The 20461-nt window shown below is 43.6% G+C and overlaps 1 protein-coding gene across 1 annotated transcript in view; it reads left to right on the top strand.

Annotated features, from left to right (window-relative positions):
• SCPEP1 (serine carboxypeptidase 1) overlaps window positions 1-20461 on the top strand; it is a 243017-nt gene that overhangs the window by 147409 nt on the left and 75147 nt on the right. The window contains exon 10 of the mRNA XM_078654401.1: window positions 4882-4995. Within this exon, the coding sequence (XP_078510527.1) occupies window positions 4882-4995 (114 nt within the window). The remainder of the gene's footprint in view (window positions 1-4881; window positions 4996-20461) is intronic.

Here is a 20461-nt window from a genome sequence, read left to right as displayed (position 1 = left end):
CGAGAGTGACTGTGAGTGCAGAGTGAGTGCGAGAGTGACTGTGAGTGCGAGAGTGACTGTGAGTGCAGAGTGAGTGCGAGAGTGACTGTGAGTGCGAGAGTGACTGTGAGTGCAGAGTGAGTGCGAGAGTGACTGTGAGTGCGAGAGTGACTGTGACTGTGAGTGCGAGAGTGACTGTGAGTGCGAGAGTGACTGTGAGTGCGAGAGTGACTGTGAGTGCGAGAGTGACTGTGAGTGCGAGAGTGACTGTGAGTGAAGAGTGAGTGCGAGTGCAGAGTGAGTGCGAGAGTGACTGTGAGTGCAGAGTGAGTGCGAGAGTGACTGTGAGTGCGAGAGTGACTGTGAGTGCGAGAGTGACTGTGAGTGCGAGAGTGACTGTGAGTGCGAGAGTGACTGTGAGTGCAGAGTGACTGTGAGTGCAGAGTGAGTGCGAGAGTGACTGTGAGTGCAGAGTGAGTGCAGAGTGAGTGCAGAGTGAGTGCAGAGTGAGTGCGAGAGTAACTGTGAGTGCAGAGTGAGTGCGAGAGTGACTGTGAGTGCAGAGTGAGTGCGAGAGTGACTGTGAGTGCAGAGTGAGTGCGAGAGTGACTGTGAGTGCAGAGTGAGTGCGAGAGTGACTGTGAGTGCAGAGTGAGTGCGAGAGTGACTGTGAGTGCAGAGTGAGTGCGAGAGTGACTGTGAGTGCAGAGTGAGTGCGAGAGTGACTGAGTGCAGAGTGAGTGCAAAGTGACTGTGAGTGCAGAGTGCAAAGTAACTGTGAGTGCAGAGTGAGTGCAAAGTGACTGTGAGTGCAGAGTGAGTGCAAAGTGACTGTGAGTGCAGAGTGAGTGCGAGAGTGACTGTGAGTGCAGAGTGAGTGCCAGAGTGATAGTGACTGCAGAGTGATTGTGACTGCGGAGTGACAGTGACTGCAGTGTATGAGTGTGCAGGGTGAACACATGGATAAAACACATTGCCATTTACAATGCCATTACCTCTAACTCAAAAAAATCTGAGGCCTATTGCATTTCTAATGCTTGTTCAAACTACTGCAACAGATACAGGTGACCACCGCTAGGGGAGACACTGCTGTACAATCGATGCACAGTGTAAGATCTGCAGCTCATATGCCTCCAACGGAAAATGCTACTTACCAGTATGCATCTGTTCTTGGCATGTGGAGCTGCAGATTCTTACACGCATTCCCGCCTCCCCGGGGCCTGTGTCTCTTCCAGTTCTATCTTAATTAGATATACACGCATGGACATCCTTTCTTCTTTCTACAAACTCCATCATTTCCCATCATGGAGAAAAACAATCTAAGGATGGAGCCGATGCCCATGCGTACTATCGTCCAAGGGAGGAGTCACCTATATTGTGACTACAAAGACTTCTTCCAAGACGACAACAACATGCAATCATCCGAGCCCAACACCTGGTGGCGATCTAATGCACAGTGTAAGAATCTGCAGCTCTACATGCCAAGAACAGATGCATACTTGTAAGTAGCATTTTCCTTTCACAGAAAGTGAGGCATGAAAGTCAGTCAGGACTCTTGAAGTATTCAGGAAATATAATGCAAGGATGTGTTCAACATATAGCTAGATCAATAATTAATAATAGCAAAATCTCCCTTGAAGAGAAATAAATGCATAGGACAAATTTACTTTTCAAAGCCTGTTCGTCAAAACACAAAACGTAGACTTTAGCATCTAAATCTGCCCTTGTCCCGCGCTTCTTATCTCGGCCAGCCTCTCTGTGTCTTCTCACAGAAGCTGCTCAATTCCCCCTCCTTTTCCTTCTGCAGAGCTCAAGGAAAAAGGCTGTGTATTTCTGCTTTCGTCCTTTCCATGAAGAGACAGAGCAGAGATGGCGAAAGAAATTACATTCTTATCTCAGCGCTGAGCAGTAAGACTTCCAAAGCAGACTAAATCACGAGCTGTGTACTTCAGGTTTTTCTCCTACTCTTTAAAATGCGTTCTTATTCAGCACAAATACATATGACCTTGAATGTTCAAACACATTTCCTAAATTAAATGTACATTCTATTGTGAGGTCAAACCTAAATTAAACACTCAAATCAATCATGAATTAATTAATTGAGCATCATTTTACATTAGACTGAAAGCATCTGAGCAGGCCTCATTCATTCTCTTTTTGTTTTCTCTCGTCACGCACCTAATTTCTGCATGTCACTTTTAGAATGCAATTTATATTTGAGACTCAAAGCCGCTTTTGTCATTGAACAATGCCTGAAGATATAGATGAAATCTGGGCACCATCAATGCACCCCCCCTTTCATTTACATCATGCGCTAGAACGTTCTTATTTTACATTCTTCCCCCTTTTTTACATTCCTTTCCATCCTTCATTTCCTCTATTAGCCTGCTTCCGCCATGTTGAAAGGGAATCAAACACAGACTGCCTCCTCTGCCCATGTGAAAACAACCATATATGTTATTACTATTATTTCTGTTCAAAAGTGTCCAACTACCCTTTTAACTCTGCATTGTCCCTCATATATTTGTGTCATAGCGTACTAGACATAATGGGGCCAAGACCATTCTTTGCGCGCATCAATATTAACAGTGCCTTCTGAAGCAACAAGAAACTCATTCCAGGCATTTTCAAGAAGAAGACGAATTCACTATTTTGCCTGGCAAAGCAATTGCAAGTGCTTTTCCCCAAAAGACAGTCCTCAGATCGTTCCAAACACAAACCAATGGTGCACTATGTTCACAAAGAACCCAAACAAATTCAAGCGCTTGTTCCAAAGATGGTCCTCAGACCGTGTCAAACAAAGAAAACCACAAGTCCGTCATCAGACTGCACCAGAGAGACAGGCTCAAGCCCCAGGCATTTTATTTTCAAGAGTAAGCCAAATTCATTAGGTTGCCTGGCAGGGTATCCACAGACACCCTGTATCTCTACACGGTCCGCAGACCTACCATGTTCAAGCAAGCCTAGAATGTTCCTCAGACCATATTCAAGATGGTGTTATATTTACCAAGAGTCAAGACCAACTCACCTGGTGCACACAGGTAAAGCAAAGTTATTCTCTACTGCCGACTCTTCGGACCATACGGTCAAATCCAAATGTATCCCCGGCCTTTCATTTGGGACAAAACGAAAGGCCGGGGATACGCTGCGGCCGTAAGAATACGAGCCCAAAAACCAGGAACAATTGAACAAATCCCTACCTAACCAAATAGATCAGATACTGTTATAAGAAGAACCGACTGCTTGCGGTTATTCCATCATAAGAACGGATGATGAGAATTAAGGATAGGTGTTGAATAAGTGATAAAAAGGATCTGATAAAGGAGAACAAGGGTACCTACAGAAATATTACCGGGGAGCCCTGAGAGATCCTAAGTGACTTCATCTATCAGGTCATCATATCTCACGAGGAGTGAAGCACATTCGGAACTCCCAGATGATATAAAGGGGAATATATTTGAAGCTTGAAGAAAGTTTTTAATAAAGATTATTGTGTTGGTTTTTAACTGTCCTGAGGAAGGTGGGGCATATAGCAGAATCCACCGAAACGCGTCGACAACAAACCTCTGTGGTTTTATGATTATTGTATTAATGATTTTATAAATGTTTTTAACAATTATGATGAATATTGTGATCATGTATTGTGTGTGAATTTAATATTATCAATGTATGATTTGTGATATAATATAGGCAAAGAATAAGAGCTTGCCTTGATGAACTAATTGCATGATGTTTTAATTTTAATTTTGTTGAATAAACTAACAACAAACACGTACATTGTGTATCGCATAGTGTGGTATCTCTACCATATTTAGCGCCTCTTTGTGGTTCTACTTATATCTATGTGGTGAGCGAACGTCGAGAATTGGAGATCCAATTAGAAGTAACTGGTTTATTTAGCAGAAAGAGTTAGTGTGCAGGACTATTTGGAGCATACACTACTGAAGTACCAAGGGAACACTTTTTGTTTTAACTTAACATTTCAGAAGATTACATGAGCTAAAGGGAATTGAAAGTGCAGAAGCCTATGGCCTTGGATGTACTCGACGTTTTGACACTGCATGCTATTCGAGTATGCATTTGGTTCTGCATGCTCTTATGGCGTCCTATGGATTAAATCCTCTGTATTCTGTGGGTTAGTAGTTGTTTCAAAGCGTTCTATGAATGACAAGCAATCCTATGTCTATGAGGCAAAAATGTATGTGTTTGCTAACCAAAGATGGAATGCCCTCTCATCTTTGGAATCCGATAGTCACTTGTCCAAATCTAGTTTCAGCGAAAAATGCCACAAAAGCCAGTTCTAAATGTGTGACTAATAACTGCAAAGCTAAATTGCATCTGTTCAATCATGAGTCTAGAATGTATAAAATATATAATTATTCAACACAGAACAAACTTTTGTTACTGAAATATTTAATATTTTCTACTTCTTGTTACAAACAACCGGCACATAGGTATTCTCGACTGTATAAAAAAATACTGTTTTAAATGCTTTACTTGTTCTGTTTTTCTAATTTCAAAAGGGTATCATCTGCCCCAAAAGACCCTTGTAACCATTCAAACACAGAGATGGTACAGTAGTTTTCCACCAAGATCGCCAAATTTAATAATTTATATTTGTTAGTACAGTTGATCCTAGTCCTACTTTGGTATGCTTTGATTGAGGGCACTGGGACTGCACTGGCTTAATATTGCCTGCAATAGAAAGAAAACCTGCTTCGTTCATAGTGCAAACATTTGTACACTGTCCTTCACCACTTCTCAGTTTGCATGACTCAGAGAACCCACATTTTTTAATGAGCCCTTAATGTGCACTGTTGCCCTTGTCATTAGTACTGTCGTCAAATAATCCTGTTGTAAGCATACTGAACTTGCTGATTGTGTTTTCCCCTCCTTTCCCAGCCAAACTTTACCATCGCCACGTAAAACCTCTCCACAGGGGTGATTTGTTTGCGCTAATGAATGGCCCGGTAAAGAAGAAGCTGCAAATAATCCCAGACTTCGTCACATGGGGAGGTATGTTAGTTGTCTGTTTTTTTCTCGGTAAGAAGTGCAGAAGACTTGCAGGTATAAATGGGATGGGGTTTAGCTAGCATAAGCTTGGGTAGCAATCAGTGAAGGGATGTTTCAGAATCGTTCACAAACGAAGGGGGTGGGTTCCACTAGCTGGGACCGGGAGATAAGTGGAGCTCAGTGTTCCCTACGGTTAGTGGAAGAAGTGCTCCTTCCAGAAGTTCATTTTACAGCTCTTTTTAGAAAAGGGGAGGTAAAGCAGCAAGCATGAAGTGATGTTCTGAGCCTTTGTATGAATCTTGTTGACTCTACTTCAGGAACAAAACGCAATAACGCTTTATGCCATGTACAATGGAGAGAAATTAACCTTTTTTGAGCAAGCAGCATGGTCATTTGATGCTAGTCTGATGGAATATCCAGAGTAGTTCATTGAGAGTTAGTCGTATGGCCATATCGCTTTAGACCTTCAAACAGTTGAGCAACCTTTAATATGGCTGGGTGGGTACTAGGTTTGTGATTTGTGATTTGTGGCACACTCTGTTCCTCTGGGTTGTATTTCTGTTCAACAATTTGTTATGGATTAATAACGTTTTTTGGTGCCAACGGGTAGCTCCCTCTGACCCTTGGGAGTTTCAAACGTGAAATAACTTGGATGCAATGTCAATTCAATGACATTGTGCCCAATTGGCACTCCTTTAAGCCGTAGTCTCACAATGATTCACAATTTAACTTCCGCTCGTGGAAATAATAATCATACAAAAACTCTTTTTGTTCTCGGATTGTTCAAATGTTCATCTTTAATTATATCATTCCATTGTTGCTTTACAATGTGGGTATTCCATGTGTATTGTTCCCTTTTTTTCCGAATTAAATCTCCTTCATACACAATGGTCTGATTCCAAAATATACATCCCTATGCATTTCGGGACACCGCCCTTCATCAGGGGAATTATACTGGATCTGAAAAAATGGAAAATAAATGCTAAGTAATGGCCAGGTTTGTCTACTCTCCCTACAACACAGAACGACCTTGGGGGGGTATTTTACTGATTATACGGTGGGTGATTATTGTTGAAAAAAAATAACCAAGCAATTTTATGCATGCTGTAGATATGTATAGGTAAGTACAGGTGCCGTGGACCTGACTGCTGTCCCTTCGTGATCGTTGTTTGTTCGTCCTGGTGTGGTAAATAAATAAATAATACCCTATTTTTGACTAGACTTATAGCATAACAGATAGCTCAATAAAATAAGAGTCAAGATTCGAGGTAGTAGGAGTTTCTGCAGGTTTATTACAGCATAAGGACAGGATCAGGACAACCTGCATGGGAATAGGACAATAAGGCCCGGCAGCTGCCGGGGCTGGGTCTGGGATGAGCGCGCTAACATTCAATAACAAAACATTGATTTATATACATAGCGCAAACACATAGCATTACATTGCAGTAGGCGTAGCAGTGGGTGGAGCAGAAGGCGTGACGCGTAGCAGTCGCGAGAGATAACAGTAAAAAGAGGTGTAACTGGGAGTATACATAGACATGTGATGCAAACGTAACAGAATATGTCATGAATGGGCGGAAACTTTGGAGGGGGCTACCTAAGGAGCCGGGACCTCTAACCTAATGGTGCGCGAAAACTGGCAATGACGTGTTACTAGGAGAAGCTGGGGGCTATGAACTCTGTGTTAGGAGCAGAGACTAGAGTCTGAAGGGTCGGAGCGACATGTACCTAAACCCTATCTGGTATCTGATGTTTAGGGAACATGTTGATATAAACTAGAAGTCATGAGGGGAAAAGCTAACTTGATTCTAAGACTGGACCATGCATTATTCTACATGTAGTGCGTGATGAAGAATACTAAATGACCATTAAATACAGTATTTCTCTAACGTGGAGACGAGAAGGCTAGACAATGACGGAAACTATTGATGCAGTTCAGTAGCTTAGGAATGCAGAGGAGGAGGACTGAACTGATAACTGGAACTATAACATACTTTTGGCAGACTCAGAGGCAGGGCCAAGCTGCACCGGGCACTGCGAGGCAGGAAGTAAGTGAAGGGTCGAGGATACAGGTGGGGGCTGTATCGCTCCTCAGCGAGGCTTTCAGGAGACAGGAGCTGAATCTGTGGTCCGGGCCCTTTTGAGGCCTGGAAACGGGGATTTTATAATGGAATAACGTGCACACTAAGAAACGTGGCAACATTACTTTACATAGGCCTAATATTCGTAGTATTCACGAGGACTGGAAACTAACATACTAGAGGTGGACACAACTGGAATTGCGTCATTAATCAGGCATGGGGAATAACATATGCATATTGGTCATGCACACATAACATATGATGGATGAAGCGTAGGGACACAGAACATGGCAAAATTTACTTTTCCACATTCCCTCCTTGTCACTACGTTTCATCAGGAAACATCAATTTTCATGATACCATCTATCATTTCATACAGTACCATTTGCTCGTCTCGAATTGTCTTGGAACGGGATTTAGAACGGGGCTTGGGACTAGGAATACAAGAGGTAGCACACATGCTGCAAATCGCAGGGCCACATTGTATACAGAGGCAGCAGCTAAATATGATCGCTACTGCAATACCTAAAAAGGACAGGACTTTCCATCCCCATGCGGAAATTACATTCCAGAACCAACCGGACCATGTCCAGGTGCCTGGATCTCGGTGTAACAGATGGGCAATTTTATGGAGTCTGGTTATAGCTGAATAAACAGACGGCGCGTTATTTGGAATAAAAATGCAACAACTGGATCCGAGGACTCTACAGGCCCCGCCCCTATCGGCCAGTATGACGTCAAGGACGAGACGATTTTGCAAAACGACAAATCTCATAGCAGATTGCTCTTCGGTTAAGTTACCTAGAGCGGAGGCAGTCTCATCTACTACTGCTTCAAGGGTTCTTGTTAACCTACGGATTAGCTTACTGTTTACAACTGTGCCTAAATAAGGGAACACACCTTTATCAATATCAATGAATTGCTCTGCAGCAGTTTCAGTATAATCGACAATCGGGAGATTTCTCTTGTGTCTGGTATGTACTAGGAAGGAATTCCTATGATAGTCAGGTGGGGCTAGGAAAACAGGTGGCAGTAGGAAGGCAATGTAACAGGTTCCCTCCCAATCGAGGGGCAGACGGACATATGCAGTTTGACCACAAATAAAATAAGAATGACGTGAAGCTTTGAAAATAGATTTCCCACTGTCACTATACTTGATAACAGTAGTACATTCACTATGACCTATGTGTACAGAACCATAACTACGGACACATAATTCGCCTTTGACTGGTAGTACTGAAATAGCAGGTAAGTCTGGAGTAGTATCAGACTGAACATTCAGGACCATGAAATTCGACGAATAATTACCTAAATTATAAACTTCATTTTCTAGATCTAAACCTGTTCTGTGGGGGAGACCTTGCTTGTCTGGAAAACATGTACTGTTAAGAAAAGACATATCTGTTGAGGATGACGTTAACGTGGACCATGCTCCACACGAACCATTGTGTGAGAATGGATAAGGAAAAAGTGGCAGAACTCCCTTCGGTGTCTGGAAAGGGGGGAGTCGACCACACACCCAACAATTAGTGGCATTGCTGGTCTGGTGTGAATAATGTAACATACGGATAAATGTGTTGTTGCGCATAGCGAGGCGGTAAGAATATTCGTGAGGAGGCAGATCACTAAACGTGTGCTCTACTGTAGCATTAGCAGACATATTTGCATGAGGAACTGGAAAACACAGGAAAAGTGCGTAGCTGGTGCAGGAAATCATTATGCTGAGAAATAATACGAAACTCAGAAAAACGATACATTGAAGTGAACTTCGACTGACTCTCTCACTATGGGGGTCTATTTTATACATGTCAGAAACAATTTAACCGTTTCACCTAGGGGAGGACTTATACAATCAAACTGACTGACTTATTTTACTAGACCTTAATTTCAACTTATACTCCTGTTGCGGAGTTTTCTCTAACAAGGGAGGGGTTGTAATAATGTCTTGTGCGGGACAGTCCTTAAGAGCAATATTTTGGCAGTCTTTCGAATCCTGGAAAATGTTTTTGGACGCTGGTTTCAATCCTTTGAAAAGTTTTACATGAGAAAGGTGGACCCACCCCTTCCTGCCTTCCAACTTGACGGCAGTACGGGTGGTCAAGAGGACCTGACGTGGCTCCTTCCAACGTGGTTCCAGCGGACTTGATCTGTCAAAATTTCTGATCATCACAAGGGAGCCTGGAACGATCTCGTGCGGTGCCACCTCGGTATTGTCTGGAAATGCGGCAGCAACCTGTGAACGACATGAGTTGAGGGCAGACATCAAGGAAGCTAGGTAATCTGTCAGCATATTACATGAAACATCGGTAATACTTCGGGGTCTAGGAGTACCCAACATGTTAGGGGGGCGGCCGAATACAACCTCATACGGGGACAGACCTGATCTGGAATGTGCGACCATACGCATATAAAATAAAGCGACTGGCAGAGCTATTAACCAGTCCACACCTTTGTCCTTACAGACTTTTGCAATGCGGATTTTCAGAGTCTGATTATGCCTTTCGACTAGTCCAGCTGCTTCTGGATGGCGTACACAATGAAACTTCCACTGGTACCCTAACAACAGGGAAACGTGCTTCATTAACTCTGAGGAGAATGGCTGACCGTTATCAGAATATACGACTCTAGGGAGTCCGTATCTAGGGAAAAATTCACGAACCAACTGCTTGGCAGTGGTCGCGGCTGTGTAATCTGGGACTGGATATGCTTCTGTCCACCTGGACAAAGCGCATACTACTACAAGGACATACTTGAAACCTCGACATCGCTCCATCTGAATATAATCCATCTGGAGGACCTCAAAAGGGTGGTCAGGGGGCTGGAAACCACCTTGTTCCACCGGGACACTTTTACCTGGATTAAACTGACAACATATCATACAGGTACGGACTTTCTGCTTGGCTGCAGCTCGTAAATGCTTGTTGAACCAAATGTTCTGGATACTGTCTAACATAGCTTTTTCTCCTAAATGTGCTGGACTATGTGCGGTATTGATAATGACTTGAACCATAGAATCGGGGAGAAACCATGTGGCTCTACCCTTCGTTAACCATCCTTGATCTGTCTGGACCCCTCCTTGTTCAGACCATTTCTTGATTTCATCGGGGGTAGCATGTAACTGTATATCTATGACATCTTGTGTAGGGTCCTTAACTGTCATGCATGTAATCGGATCTGGAGTATGTGTCAGATTAACTGGAATGTCTGGAGTCTGTGCTGTAAGCTTGGCTGTGCGGTCTGCTAGATCATTACCTTGGGAAATAATGTCAGTAACTTTCGTATGTGCTTTGCATTTCATGATAGCAATAGATGTCGGTAAATGTATGGCATCTAACAGGGCTTGAATAAGGAGACCATGCTGAATCTTGGTTCCGTGAGAAGTCATGAAACCTCTCTCCTGCCAGAGCACTCCGAAGTCGTGTACAACTCCGAATGCGTAACGTGAATCTGTGTAAACATTAACTTTCTGGTTCTTGGCGTGTATACAGGCTTGTGTCAGAGCGACTAGCTCTGCTGCTTGAGCGGACAGGGTGTCAATACGGTGTGTCTTGATAACTTCAGTGTCGGTAGTCACTGCATACGCGGCGACTAGTTCTCCTGTACTAGTTCTCATACATGAACCATCTACATAAAGTGTCAGGTCAGGATCTGGTAACGGAATGTCTGTCAGGTCTTGTCTTGGCTTCGTCGTAATGTTAACTACTTCCACACAATCATGTGGGTCTAGATTTGAATTAACTGATGGTAACAGTGTAGCAGGATTCAGAACGTTGCAGCGTCTGATTTCTATGTGTGGCTGGAACAGTGTCAATTCATAACCTGTTAAACGTGCAATTGTCAAGTGCTGAGTTTGTGTTCGGTTTAAAAGAACTTCTACTGAATGTGGGACTTGTACGGTCAGGGAATGTCCTAAAACTATGGAATCACTTTGTCTGATAGCTAGTGCTGTGGCTGCAACTGACTTGAGGCACGCAGGCAACGCCTGGGCGACTGGATCTAATGTGCTCGAAAAATAAGCACAGGGCTTGTATTGACCTGCTTGATCTTGTGTGAGAACAGATAATGCTGTACCTTCCCGTTCAGTAACGAAAAGTGTAAAAGGCTTACTGTAGTTCGGTGTAGCTAGAACTGGAGCTTGGCATAAAGCTTTCTTTAACTCGTTAAAACTAAGTGTATGTTCAGATGTCCAAGGGAGGACAGTCGATACGGCTGCCTCCTGTGTCGTTAACTGTATCAGTGGCTTGGCTAGAAATGCATACTGGGGAATCCATTGTCTACAATAAGAAGTAAGGCCGATAAAGGCACGTACCTCCTTCTGGGTTCTGGGCTGGGGAAGACTCGCTATTAACTGGATACGGTCGGGTGTCAACTGCCTACCCCTCTTGGACAGCAAGTGTCCTAAGTATACCACTTGCTGGACACAGAATTGAAGCTTCGAAGGTGACACCTTGTGCCCCATCTCGGCTAGAAAATACAGAACTGTAAGTGATGCTCGCTCGCAAGCACGTTCAGAACGGGCTGTGATCAGTAGATCATCGACATACTGGAGCAGGGCAGTGTCAGTTGGCATGTGAATATTGTCTAGTTGTCTCTTGAGTGCTTGACTGTAAATACTAGGGCTTTCTGTGAAACCTTGAGGAGCGCGTGTAAACATATAGCTCCTTCCATTTAAACAGAATCCAAAAAGAAACTGGCTGTCTGGATGAATTGGAACACTAAAAAATGCATTCTTGAGGTCTATGACAGTGAAGAACATGGCTTCGGAATCAATGGCTGTTAACAGGGAAGAAATATCTGGGACAACTGGGTACTGAGGAATAATACATTTATTAAGCTCTCGTAAATCAATCACTAATCGATATACTGGGGGTGCATTTGGATCAGAACGTTTCATGACTGGAATGATCGGAGAATTACATACATTGGAGTCAGTTTCTACAACTACTCCTTGAGCCATGAGCTCGTCAATAATTTTGGATAAGGCTGCTACAGCCTCAGGTGGCAATCTGTACTGTCTGATTCGTGGTAACACTACACCTGGTTTGAGAGTCACACGATGGGGTGTGATTTGCATGTAACCTACATCAGTTGGACCTTGCGCCCATAAATGCTGTGGAACATTAGACAATCTTGAATCAAAATCTCGTAACACATAGTGACCCTTAAAGTCACGTAGGAACAGACGTATTCCCTCTGGGGAACAGCAAATAACTGCACCTAACTCTTTCAGTGTCTTAATACCTAATAGATTTTCTGGACATGACTTAGTAAGTAACAGATCAGTAGTACGGGACAATGGACCTACTTCTAGAGTAACTGGCTTAGATATTTCATTAACTATTGGCTTTCCTGAAAATCCCAGGGAAACATTTCTTGAGCCTGAGAGTGGAGCCCCTGGAACTTCGGCATGACTAATTGTGGTCCTACTTGCCCCTGTATCGATCAAAAACTTTCTGTCTTTCCCCAATACTTGACTGTGAACATAGGGACCTTCTTGATCTACAGGTATCTCGATGAGAGGCAAGCCTACCTCCCTCTCTAGGCTGTTTCATGAATATGACTGGTACTCTGGATACTCAGACTGTGCATACTGGTACATCTGCGATGTAACATGCTGTGTTGCAGCAATAGGCTGCGGTACTGTAACTGTCTGTTGTGCATTCTGTAGCTGAGGAATCTGTGAAACTTGTTCTTGTCTAGGCGGACGTGGTCTTTCTTTAGTCTTACCAGTAGCTATGTTGTGTTTCAGAACTGCACACTCGTTTACAAAATGACCTGGCTGTTTACAATAATTGCAGTTCCCTTTAACGGGAGCTGCAGGATGACTGGCTTGATTCGGACCCCTCTTCTGACTGTCTTGAGGAACAGATTGTGCAACTAGCACTTTCATTTTCGTGTCTTTCATACGTTTTCTCTCGTGTTCTTGCTCTTCCCTGATTCTATTCTGGTGGCACTGGAGCATCTGGAGCATCTGGGACGGAGTATTTGCTTGCCAGGTGCTCTCGACTTTCAAAACTCGGTTTTTAATTTGCGGACTTGAATTCTCGACTAATTTGGTGACGAAAAGATGAGGGTATGACTCACTACTTGTCTTGAGACCACTGTTGATACTGAAACATTTTTCAAATCTAGAATAAAAATCACTAATATCCTCGTCTTGCTTCTGTTTACAGGCTGAGATTGCATCCCAGTCTTCTTTCCTAGTTGTCAATAATCTGGGTAAAACTTGAATCAATAATTCTGGTAAATCTTTACATTTATCTCCAAGACCGGTACCTGGTACTCGTGCCTTGTCTTCAGCTTCTAGAGCTGTCCAATCGATCTTTTTCTCTCCCACCTCCCATTCTTTTTCCTTTAACTTTTCATACACCCCTGCGGGTAACAGGACCTTTAACATTTTAATGATATCTGGGTAAGTGTATTCTCCCATACGGAGCATGTCTTTTAATTCTCTATGGAACCCTGCTGGATCTTTGTCATGACAGGGAATTATTTTCTTCATTTCAAGAAGTTCCATCTTTGATATTGGAGTGTATACAAACACTCGTTGCATTACGCCACCCGCCCCTTGGACTGGGTGGACTTCTCGTAACGGATTCTGTCTGTCTATGTAGAATGATTTACTTTCTGGGGGTGAGACATGAACAAAATGCGGGTTCAAAAACGTTCTATACTTGTGACGCTGTTCTAGAATGACACTTATTAAATCGGTACCTAGACCTCTCCATCTATACTGGAGTAACTCGTTCAGGATATCGTGCAACGGGCCTGGATCAGAATGTTGACCCTCATACAGAGTAATGAGGTGCTGGATCATATACATACCCACCAGTCGTTGCTCGGCTGGGGGCAATTTCAGAAACATTTGTGCCACTATTTCGTCTGGAAAAGTGGTAGAATCAGTAATCCATCGGACTGCTGATCGGGCTAGTTCTTGTTCATGCATAGTACTTAGTTCACTGTAACCGACTCGTGATTTCAGAATGTGATCGGTAGCTTGAAATACTTGTTCTAGGGAACCTTGTTCTGGTGCTAGATGTTGAAAAATAGACTTGGGTTCTAGACGTAAATGGCGATCTGGAAATCTAGATTTTCCTACATACGCTATTCTGGCGGGATTCTCGTTCTCTTCCTCTTCAGGATCAGAGATACTTTCTTTCTCGCTTACTTGTGCTGCTTTACGTTGTTCGTGTAACCTTATTATTTCTTTACGAATTTTCTTGTACATACTCTCCATGGCACTGACGGTCTTGTGCTTACCCTCGGCTATATTATCACTCCACCTTGTCAGGATTCTCATTTCGGCGGGATCTTTAGACGGGTAATCTTGTTCTCTTATTAAACAATTGATCAGGAACTTTAATATCATGAGCTGAATCTCGGCTTTCCTTTGAGACATAATCTCGCCAATACTTTCTGGATCATCCCCTGTACGGATGAAACGATATATTCTGTCTAGATCTTCTTTCATATTCGGTAAGGTGACTAGATACTCGGTCACCCTCCTTACACGTAAGGAATATAAAACCATAGTATATTCGCCTGGAACTGGATCATAGACACATTCGTTAAGGGCTTGCCTGATTTCTGTAACAGACTTATTACTTTTAGGAGTACGCTGTGATGCTTGAGCATGTAATTCGAGTGCTGATAAACGCTTGTGTGGCGGCGGGGTTTGAGGAGTAGCTCCTCCTGCGGCCCCTAGACTGGAGTCGTCTACTGAGGCTCTACGTCCTGGCAGAGTGGGAAATGGAACTATAGGCTGGACCGGGGGTACCGTAACAGGTACTCCGGTGTCTGGAGGAACATGAATTACCTGGTTTACAGGGACTGGCGGAGCGCGAACAGGATTGGCATATTCGGGGACTGTGTCGTCCAAATAGGACGAAATAAAAATATCAGCTGCGGTCGGTTTGTGACGTAGCTTGGTCGGAACTAATGGTGGCGGGAAATTACTGGATGCCTCTGGGGTCGCTTTTGGCACTCCTTCGGCAAGAAGAGGATACATACCCTTAATAAGGGCATGCCTCTGTCTGTCTGACTGTTCGGCTTTGACTTGTTCACCTATCTCGATTAACTCCCTTTCTTGGGCTCGTTCTTGGGATTCTCTACTTAACTCTGACTTTCTGACTTCCTTTTCCGTTCTTTTATGAGCTTCCTTGCGCCAAAACTCGATGGCATCTTTCTGTGACTGTCTGGCTTTCTTTTTCCATAATGCTTCTTCTACTCGCATGATACATTCGGCATCCCATGTACCCGATACGGGCCATCTATACTTTTCTTCTAACTGTTTGGTATACTCTACCCATAAATCTAGATACATTATGGCGCTTATGCCATGTTTCTGATACATAAAATGACCTGGACTGTCCCTAGGCGGGACAGGAACTGCTTCCTCTAACAGACCCTTTCTAGTTTTTAACTGACGTAACTTGGAAAAGAGCGGCATTCTAAACTTGAATCGGAACACAATACAATACACAAAAAACAATAACAATTGGGAAAACAATTCAGGCATACCACGACATTGGAAATACATTAAACAATATCATAACATAACAGTTCGAACAGAATACTACCTGAAAATACTGAAAACAGAAACAGAACAGAATTCTCGAGAACGGAACAGACTAGAGTTACTGGATGCACTGCTGTAACAGTACGGAACATACCGGTCCCATAAAGGAACGCATCAAGACCCGTATCCACCTAGGTGAACACTTCGTTTGTGGGCTTGGGTACCACCAACCCACGGACCAGGAGTCAATTTAGATTGGTCCTGTCTAGATACTACCCCAGCAATGGTACTCACCGGGCAGCACGGAACGGAAAGCCTCGAACGGGACTGGACTACGACGGACTTCGGACTTCGGACTTCAGTTACGGGTGGGCCTCCGGATACCTCGGACCTTGGACTCTCGGCTTGGGCTCTGGTCGGGACTCGCCGCGTTCCTCCACCGTCTCGTTTGGATGCTGGACCGCCTCCTCCGTCTCCTCCGTGGGCCTGAGGGATACTTGGAGCAGAAATATCTGCCAGTGCACGGTATGGTTCCGTCACGACTGCAGAGGGTCAGGGGGTCGGCGTGGCTTCACCGACGCGTGGGGAAAGGGCAAGTCCCTATTCGGGCGCCATTATGTGGTAAATAAATAAATAATACCCTATTTTTGACTAGACTTATAGCATAACAGATAGCTCAATAAAATAAGAGTCAAGATTCGAGGTAGTAGGAGTTTCTGCAGGTTTATTACAGCATAAGGACAGGATCAGGACAACCTGCATGGGAATAGGACAATAAGGCCCGGCAGCTGCCGGGGCTGGGTCTGGGATGAGCGCGCTAACATTCAATAACAAAACATTGATTTATATACATAGCGCAAACACATAGCATTACATTGCAGTAGGCGTAGCAGTGGGTGGAGCAGAAGGCGTGACGCGTAGCAGTCGCGAGAGATAACAGTAAAAAGAGGTGTAACTGGGAGTATACATAGACATGTGATGCAAACGTAACAGAATATGTCATGAATGGGCGGAAACTTTGGAGGGGGCTACCTAAGGAGCCGGGACCTCTAACCTAATGGTGCGCGAAAACTGGCAATGACGTGTTACTAGGAGAAGCTGGGGGCTATGAACTCTGTGTTAGGAGCAGAGACTAGAGTCTGAAGGGTCGGAGCGACATGTACCTAAACCCTATCTGGTATCTGATGTTTAGGGAACATGTTGATATAAACTAGAAGTCATGAGGGGAAAAGCTAACTTGATTCTAAGACTGGACCATGCATTATTCTACATGTAGTGCGTGATGAAGAATACTAAATGACCATTAAATACAGTATTTCTCTAACGTGGAGACGAGAAGGCTAGACAATGACGGAAACTATTGATGCAGTTCAGTAGCTTAGGAATGCAGAGGAGGAGGACTGAACTGATAACTGGAACTATAACATACTTTTGGCAGACTCAGAGGCAGGGCCAAGCTGCACCGGGCACTGCGAGGCAGGAAGTAAGTGAAGGGTCGAGGATACAGGTGGGGGCTGTATCGCTCCTCAGCGAGGCTTTCAGGAGACAGGAGCTGAATCTGTGGTCCGGGCCCTTTTGAGGCCTGGAAACGGGGATTTTATAATGGAATAACGTGCACACTAAGAAACGTGGCAACATTACTTTACATAGGCCTAATATTCGTAGTATTCACGAGGACTGGAAACTAACATACTAGAGGTGGACACAACTGGAATTGCGTCATTAATCAGGCATGGGGAATAACATATGCATATTGGTCATGCACACATAACATATGATGGATGAAGCGTAGGGACACAGAACATGGCAAAATTTACTTTTCCACACTGGAGAGCCTATGTAAATACATGGCTTAACCTGTGTACGCCACCGGGTGATGTGATAAGGCTATTCTGATAGTTTAAAACCGGTTCTGCTGCATGCCCGTTATTAACGTGAAGCGGAAAAATAATGAAAGTGCTAGGATGGTATCTTGAAAGTTAACATCATCAACAACGGTGTTTAAAGGGCTGGTGGTGTGTGGTGAAAGAGCGCTACGGTATGGAAACATACGCGTGTAAGAACACGGATGTGCAGTTGTTGAAAGTGAAAGCATTCCTATTAGCAACATGCGGGTCAAAATAAGTGTTATACCGAGACGCTGACGGAGTGGTAGTGAACGCCGCAAGACATTGTGGACATGCGTTAGCATTAGATGAGAGTAAACTTCGATGAGGTGGATTCGAAAATCTGTGCTGCCATAATCGTACCGCGTTTAAGCATTTGGTCATGTGCTGTCCTGGGGCAATGTTCACAATCGTCTGTATCGATGTGTGGGCATAACGATGCGTTAAATGTTGTGTTCCTGGGTGATGAAAATAAAAGATGTCCCAGGAAAGCGTTGGCCATCTTGAAGGGGTGATTTGAAGAACTATAAACCATGGGCATAGTTTTGCAAGCTAATGAACAATTTAGAAAACAGAAAGTAAAAAACCTCTGGGGTGGTGGTAGAATGTAATGTATGCTGGATAATCACTGGTAAGAAAAAAATAAAAACATGTTTTCTAAGGGTCGTCATGAAGGTGGTAGAAACAAACAAAAAGAATAGGAAAATGTCCGCCAGGGTCAACATAGTCTTTGGTTATTATAGTATTATTCATGGCTAGCTTGCCATATTATCACTTCAAGATGGCAGACATTTTCCTATTCCAGAAGAAGTCCTCCCTTATTTGCTTTCTTTAGCAAAGTCTGGTCTTGCACACTCGTCAGTTAGAGTTTATCTGGCTGCTATATCAAGATACAGGCGATCGCCACATACTCCACCTTTATGGTCCTCAAGAGTCGTAAAGCAATTTATGAAAGGACTGTTTAGAGCTTTCCCACCCATCAGAGCTCCACCCCCGGAATGCAACTTAATGTGGTGTTATCTCAATTGCTAAAACAGCCATTCAAGCCCATTCACAAGGCAGAACTGAAGTACTTAACCTTGAAAGTCGCCCTTCTTCCAGCACTTACTTTAACAAGAAGGGTTAGTGAAATACAGGCTTTTACCATATCTCATCTAGCTTCACTGATGAAATGGTCATTCAAAGGACAAACCCTAAATTCATCCCAAAAGTTTCTTCTCAATTCCATTTGAATGAGCCATTCATTCTGAGAACTTTCTTCCCTAACCCTTCCACGCCTCCAGAAAGAGCAATCCTCACTCTAGACTTGAAGAGTCATTTTATTTACAAAGGACTGCAGACATACGAAAATCAAATCAGTTATTCATAGCTTATGATCAAAGCCGTCAAGGCACTGCGGTCTCTAAAGCTACCATAGCCAGATGGATGGCGAGCGCAAAACAATTTTGCCATGACAAGGCTGGCAAGCCATTATCAAGGATTATGAGAGCGCACTCCACTAGAGCAGTTTCAGCATCAACTGCTTTACTTGCCGGAGTGCCACTTGAAAAAATCTGCCGAGCTGCGACGTGGAAAACGACACACACGTTTATGCAGCATTACTGCCTGGAGTCATTGCAGCGTGCTGACGCGTCCGTGGGACAGGCAGTATTAAGGAACCTATTTTGTTAAGGTAAGCCTCTTTCAAGAGAGGTTTTATTAGCTGATGTTTTGGATGCGGTATATGTTTCTTAAATATGTCTATGCATAGTTATTTTCTCATTTGCTTGTTAATACTGCAAATATTATATGCACTGTCATGTTCAAACCTTTGATCTGTAGATTAATACTGCATTTAGGATTATTTTAACACTACCCACCGTCCACAAAGGTGTTTTTCTTGATGAACGGATTTATGTTTCCATGTTATGCACATACATGCATATGTTTACAGATATGTATATGTTTATATATCTATGCAGATGAGGATTTGCTTATTATTCTGATCCAGGCATGTGAATCTATGAAAGATACCCAAATACTGGATAAGAAACAAGTTTCTTACCTGAAACTACAGTTATCCAGTATGGTATCTTTCATAGATTCACATGCAACCCACTTTTTCTTCAGCTCTCTTTGCCAAAGCGCCGGGACACTCCATGGAGTAGCCGTGCGCTATAGAAGAGACCTTTATAACATAACATAAACATAACCCTCCTCCCCGAAGAGGCACCTCTAGGATACAGTACTGACTACACTCATGCTGGAAAATCTAAGGAACTCAGCCTCTCTTGGGAAGGTTCTAGAGGGTGCAGGCTGCTGATTGGGTGGGTTTTGAGTTTGGTCCTTTTTGTGAAAGGAGACTAATAGGCTATAGAGTATATTGTTGCTACCATAATGGCCTATGGAGATATAGTATTTACTACTTTGTTATTTATGTACAGTGGAACTCCCACCACGACGACGGGGAATGATTCAGGCATGTGAATCTATGAAGGATACCAATACTGGATAACTGTAGTGACGGGTAAGTAACTTGTTTCTTCTGACCCCTTTGGCACCATTGCAGCCCTGCCCTTGACTCTGGTATTTTTGGGAGGGCTTGCAACTCTTTGGTAGCAGCTGCAGCTTAACCAACGAAGTTACCTACAAGGCACCCTGGTCTTCTACTGAAATCTGTGTGCCATTGCATGTGGTTGACTTCCACTATAGTATTTTACTATCACTGAGGTATCCCCTCTTCTTTCAAATCAAGTGTGTCTGTGCATCTGATGGCTGTGGCTGAGCAGCAGCTGGAGTAGCTATGGAGGTACTGCTAAAAGAAAGGTTTCCAGACCCTATTTGGTGCCTAGAGGCTTTCCAAAAAATAAGGAAAACGGTGGGAGGACAGTGTTTACCAAAGACAAGAAACCTCTGCATCTTCTGGGTACTACTCTGAAGAAGGTATGTGAAATAAGAAATTTGAAGTAATGAGCTGGCAAAATAGTAGTCGCTGGAGATTTTGA

The sequence above is a fragment of the Lissotriton helveticus genome, chromosome 7 (genome assembly GCF_964261635.1).
Source record: "Lissotriton helveticus chromosome 7, aLisHel1.1, whole genome shotgun sequence".
NCBI lineage: Eukaryota > Metazoa > Chordata > Amphibia > Caudata > Salamandridae > Lissotriton > Lissotriton helveticus.
The sequence above is the reverse complement of the archived record's forward strand: the minus strand, read 5'-3'. Positions and strand labels throughout refer to the sequence as shown.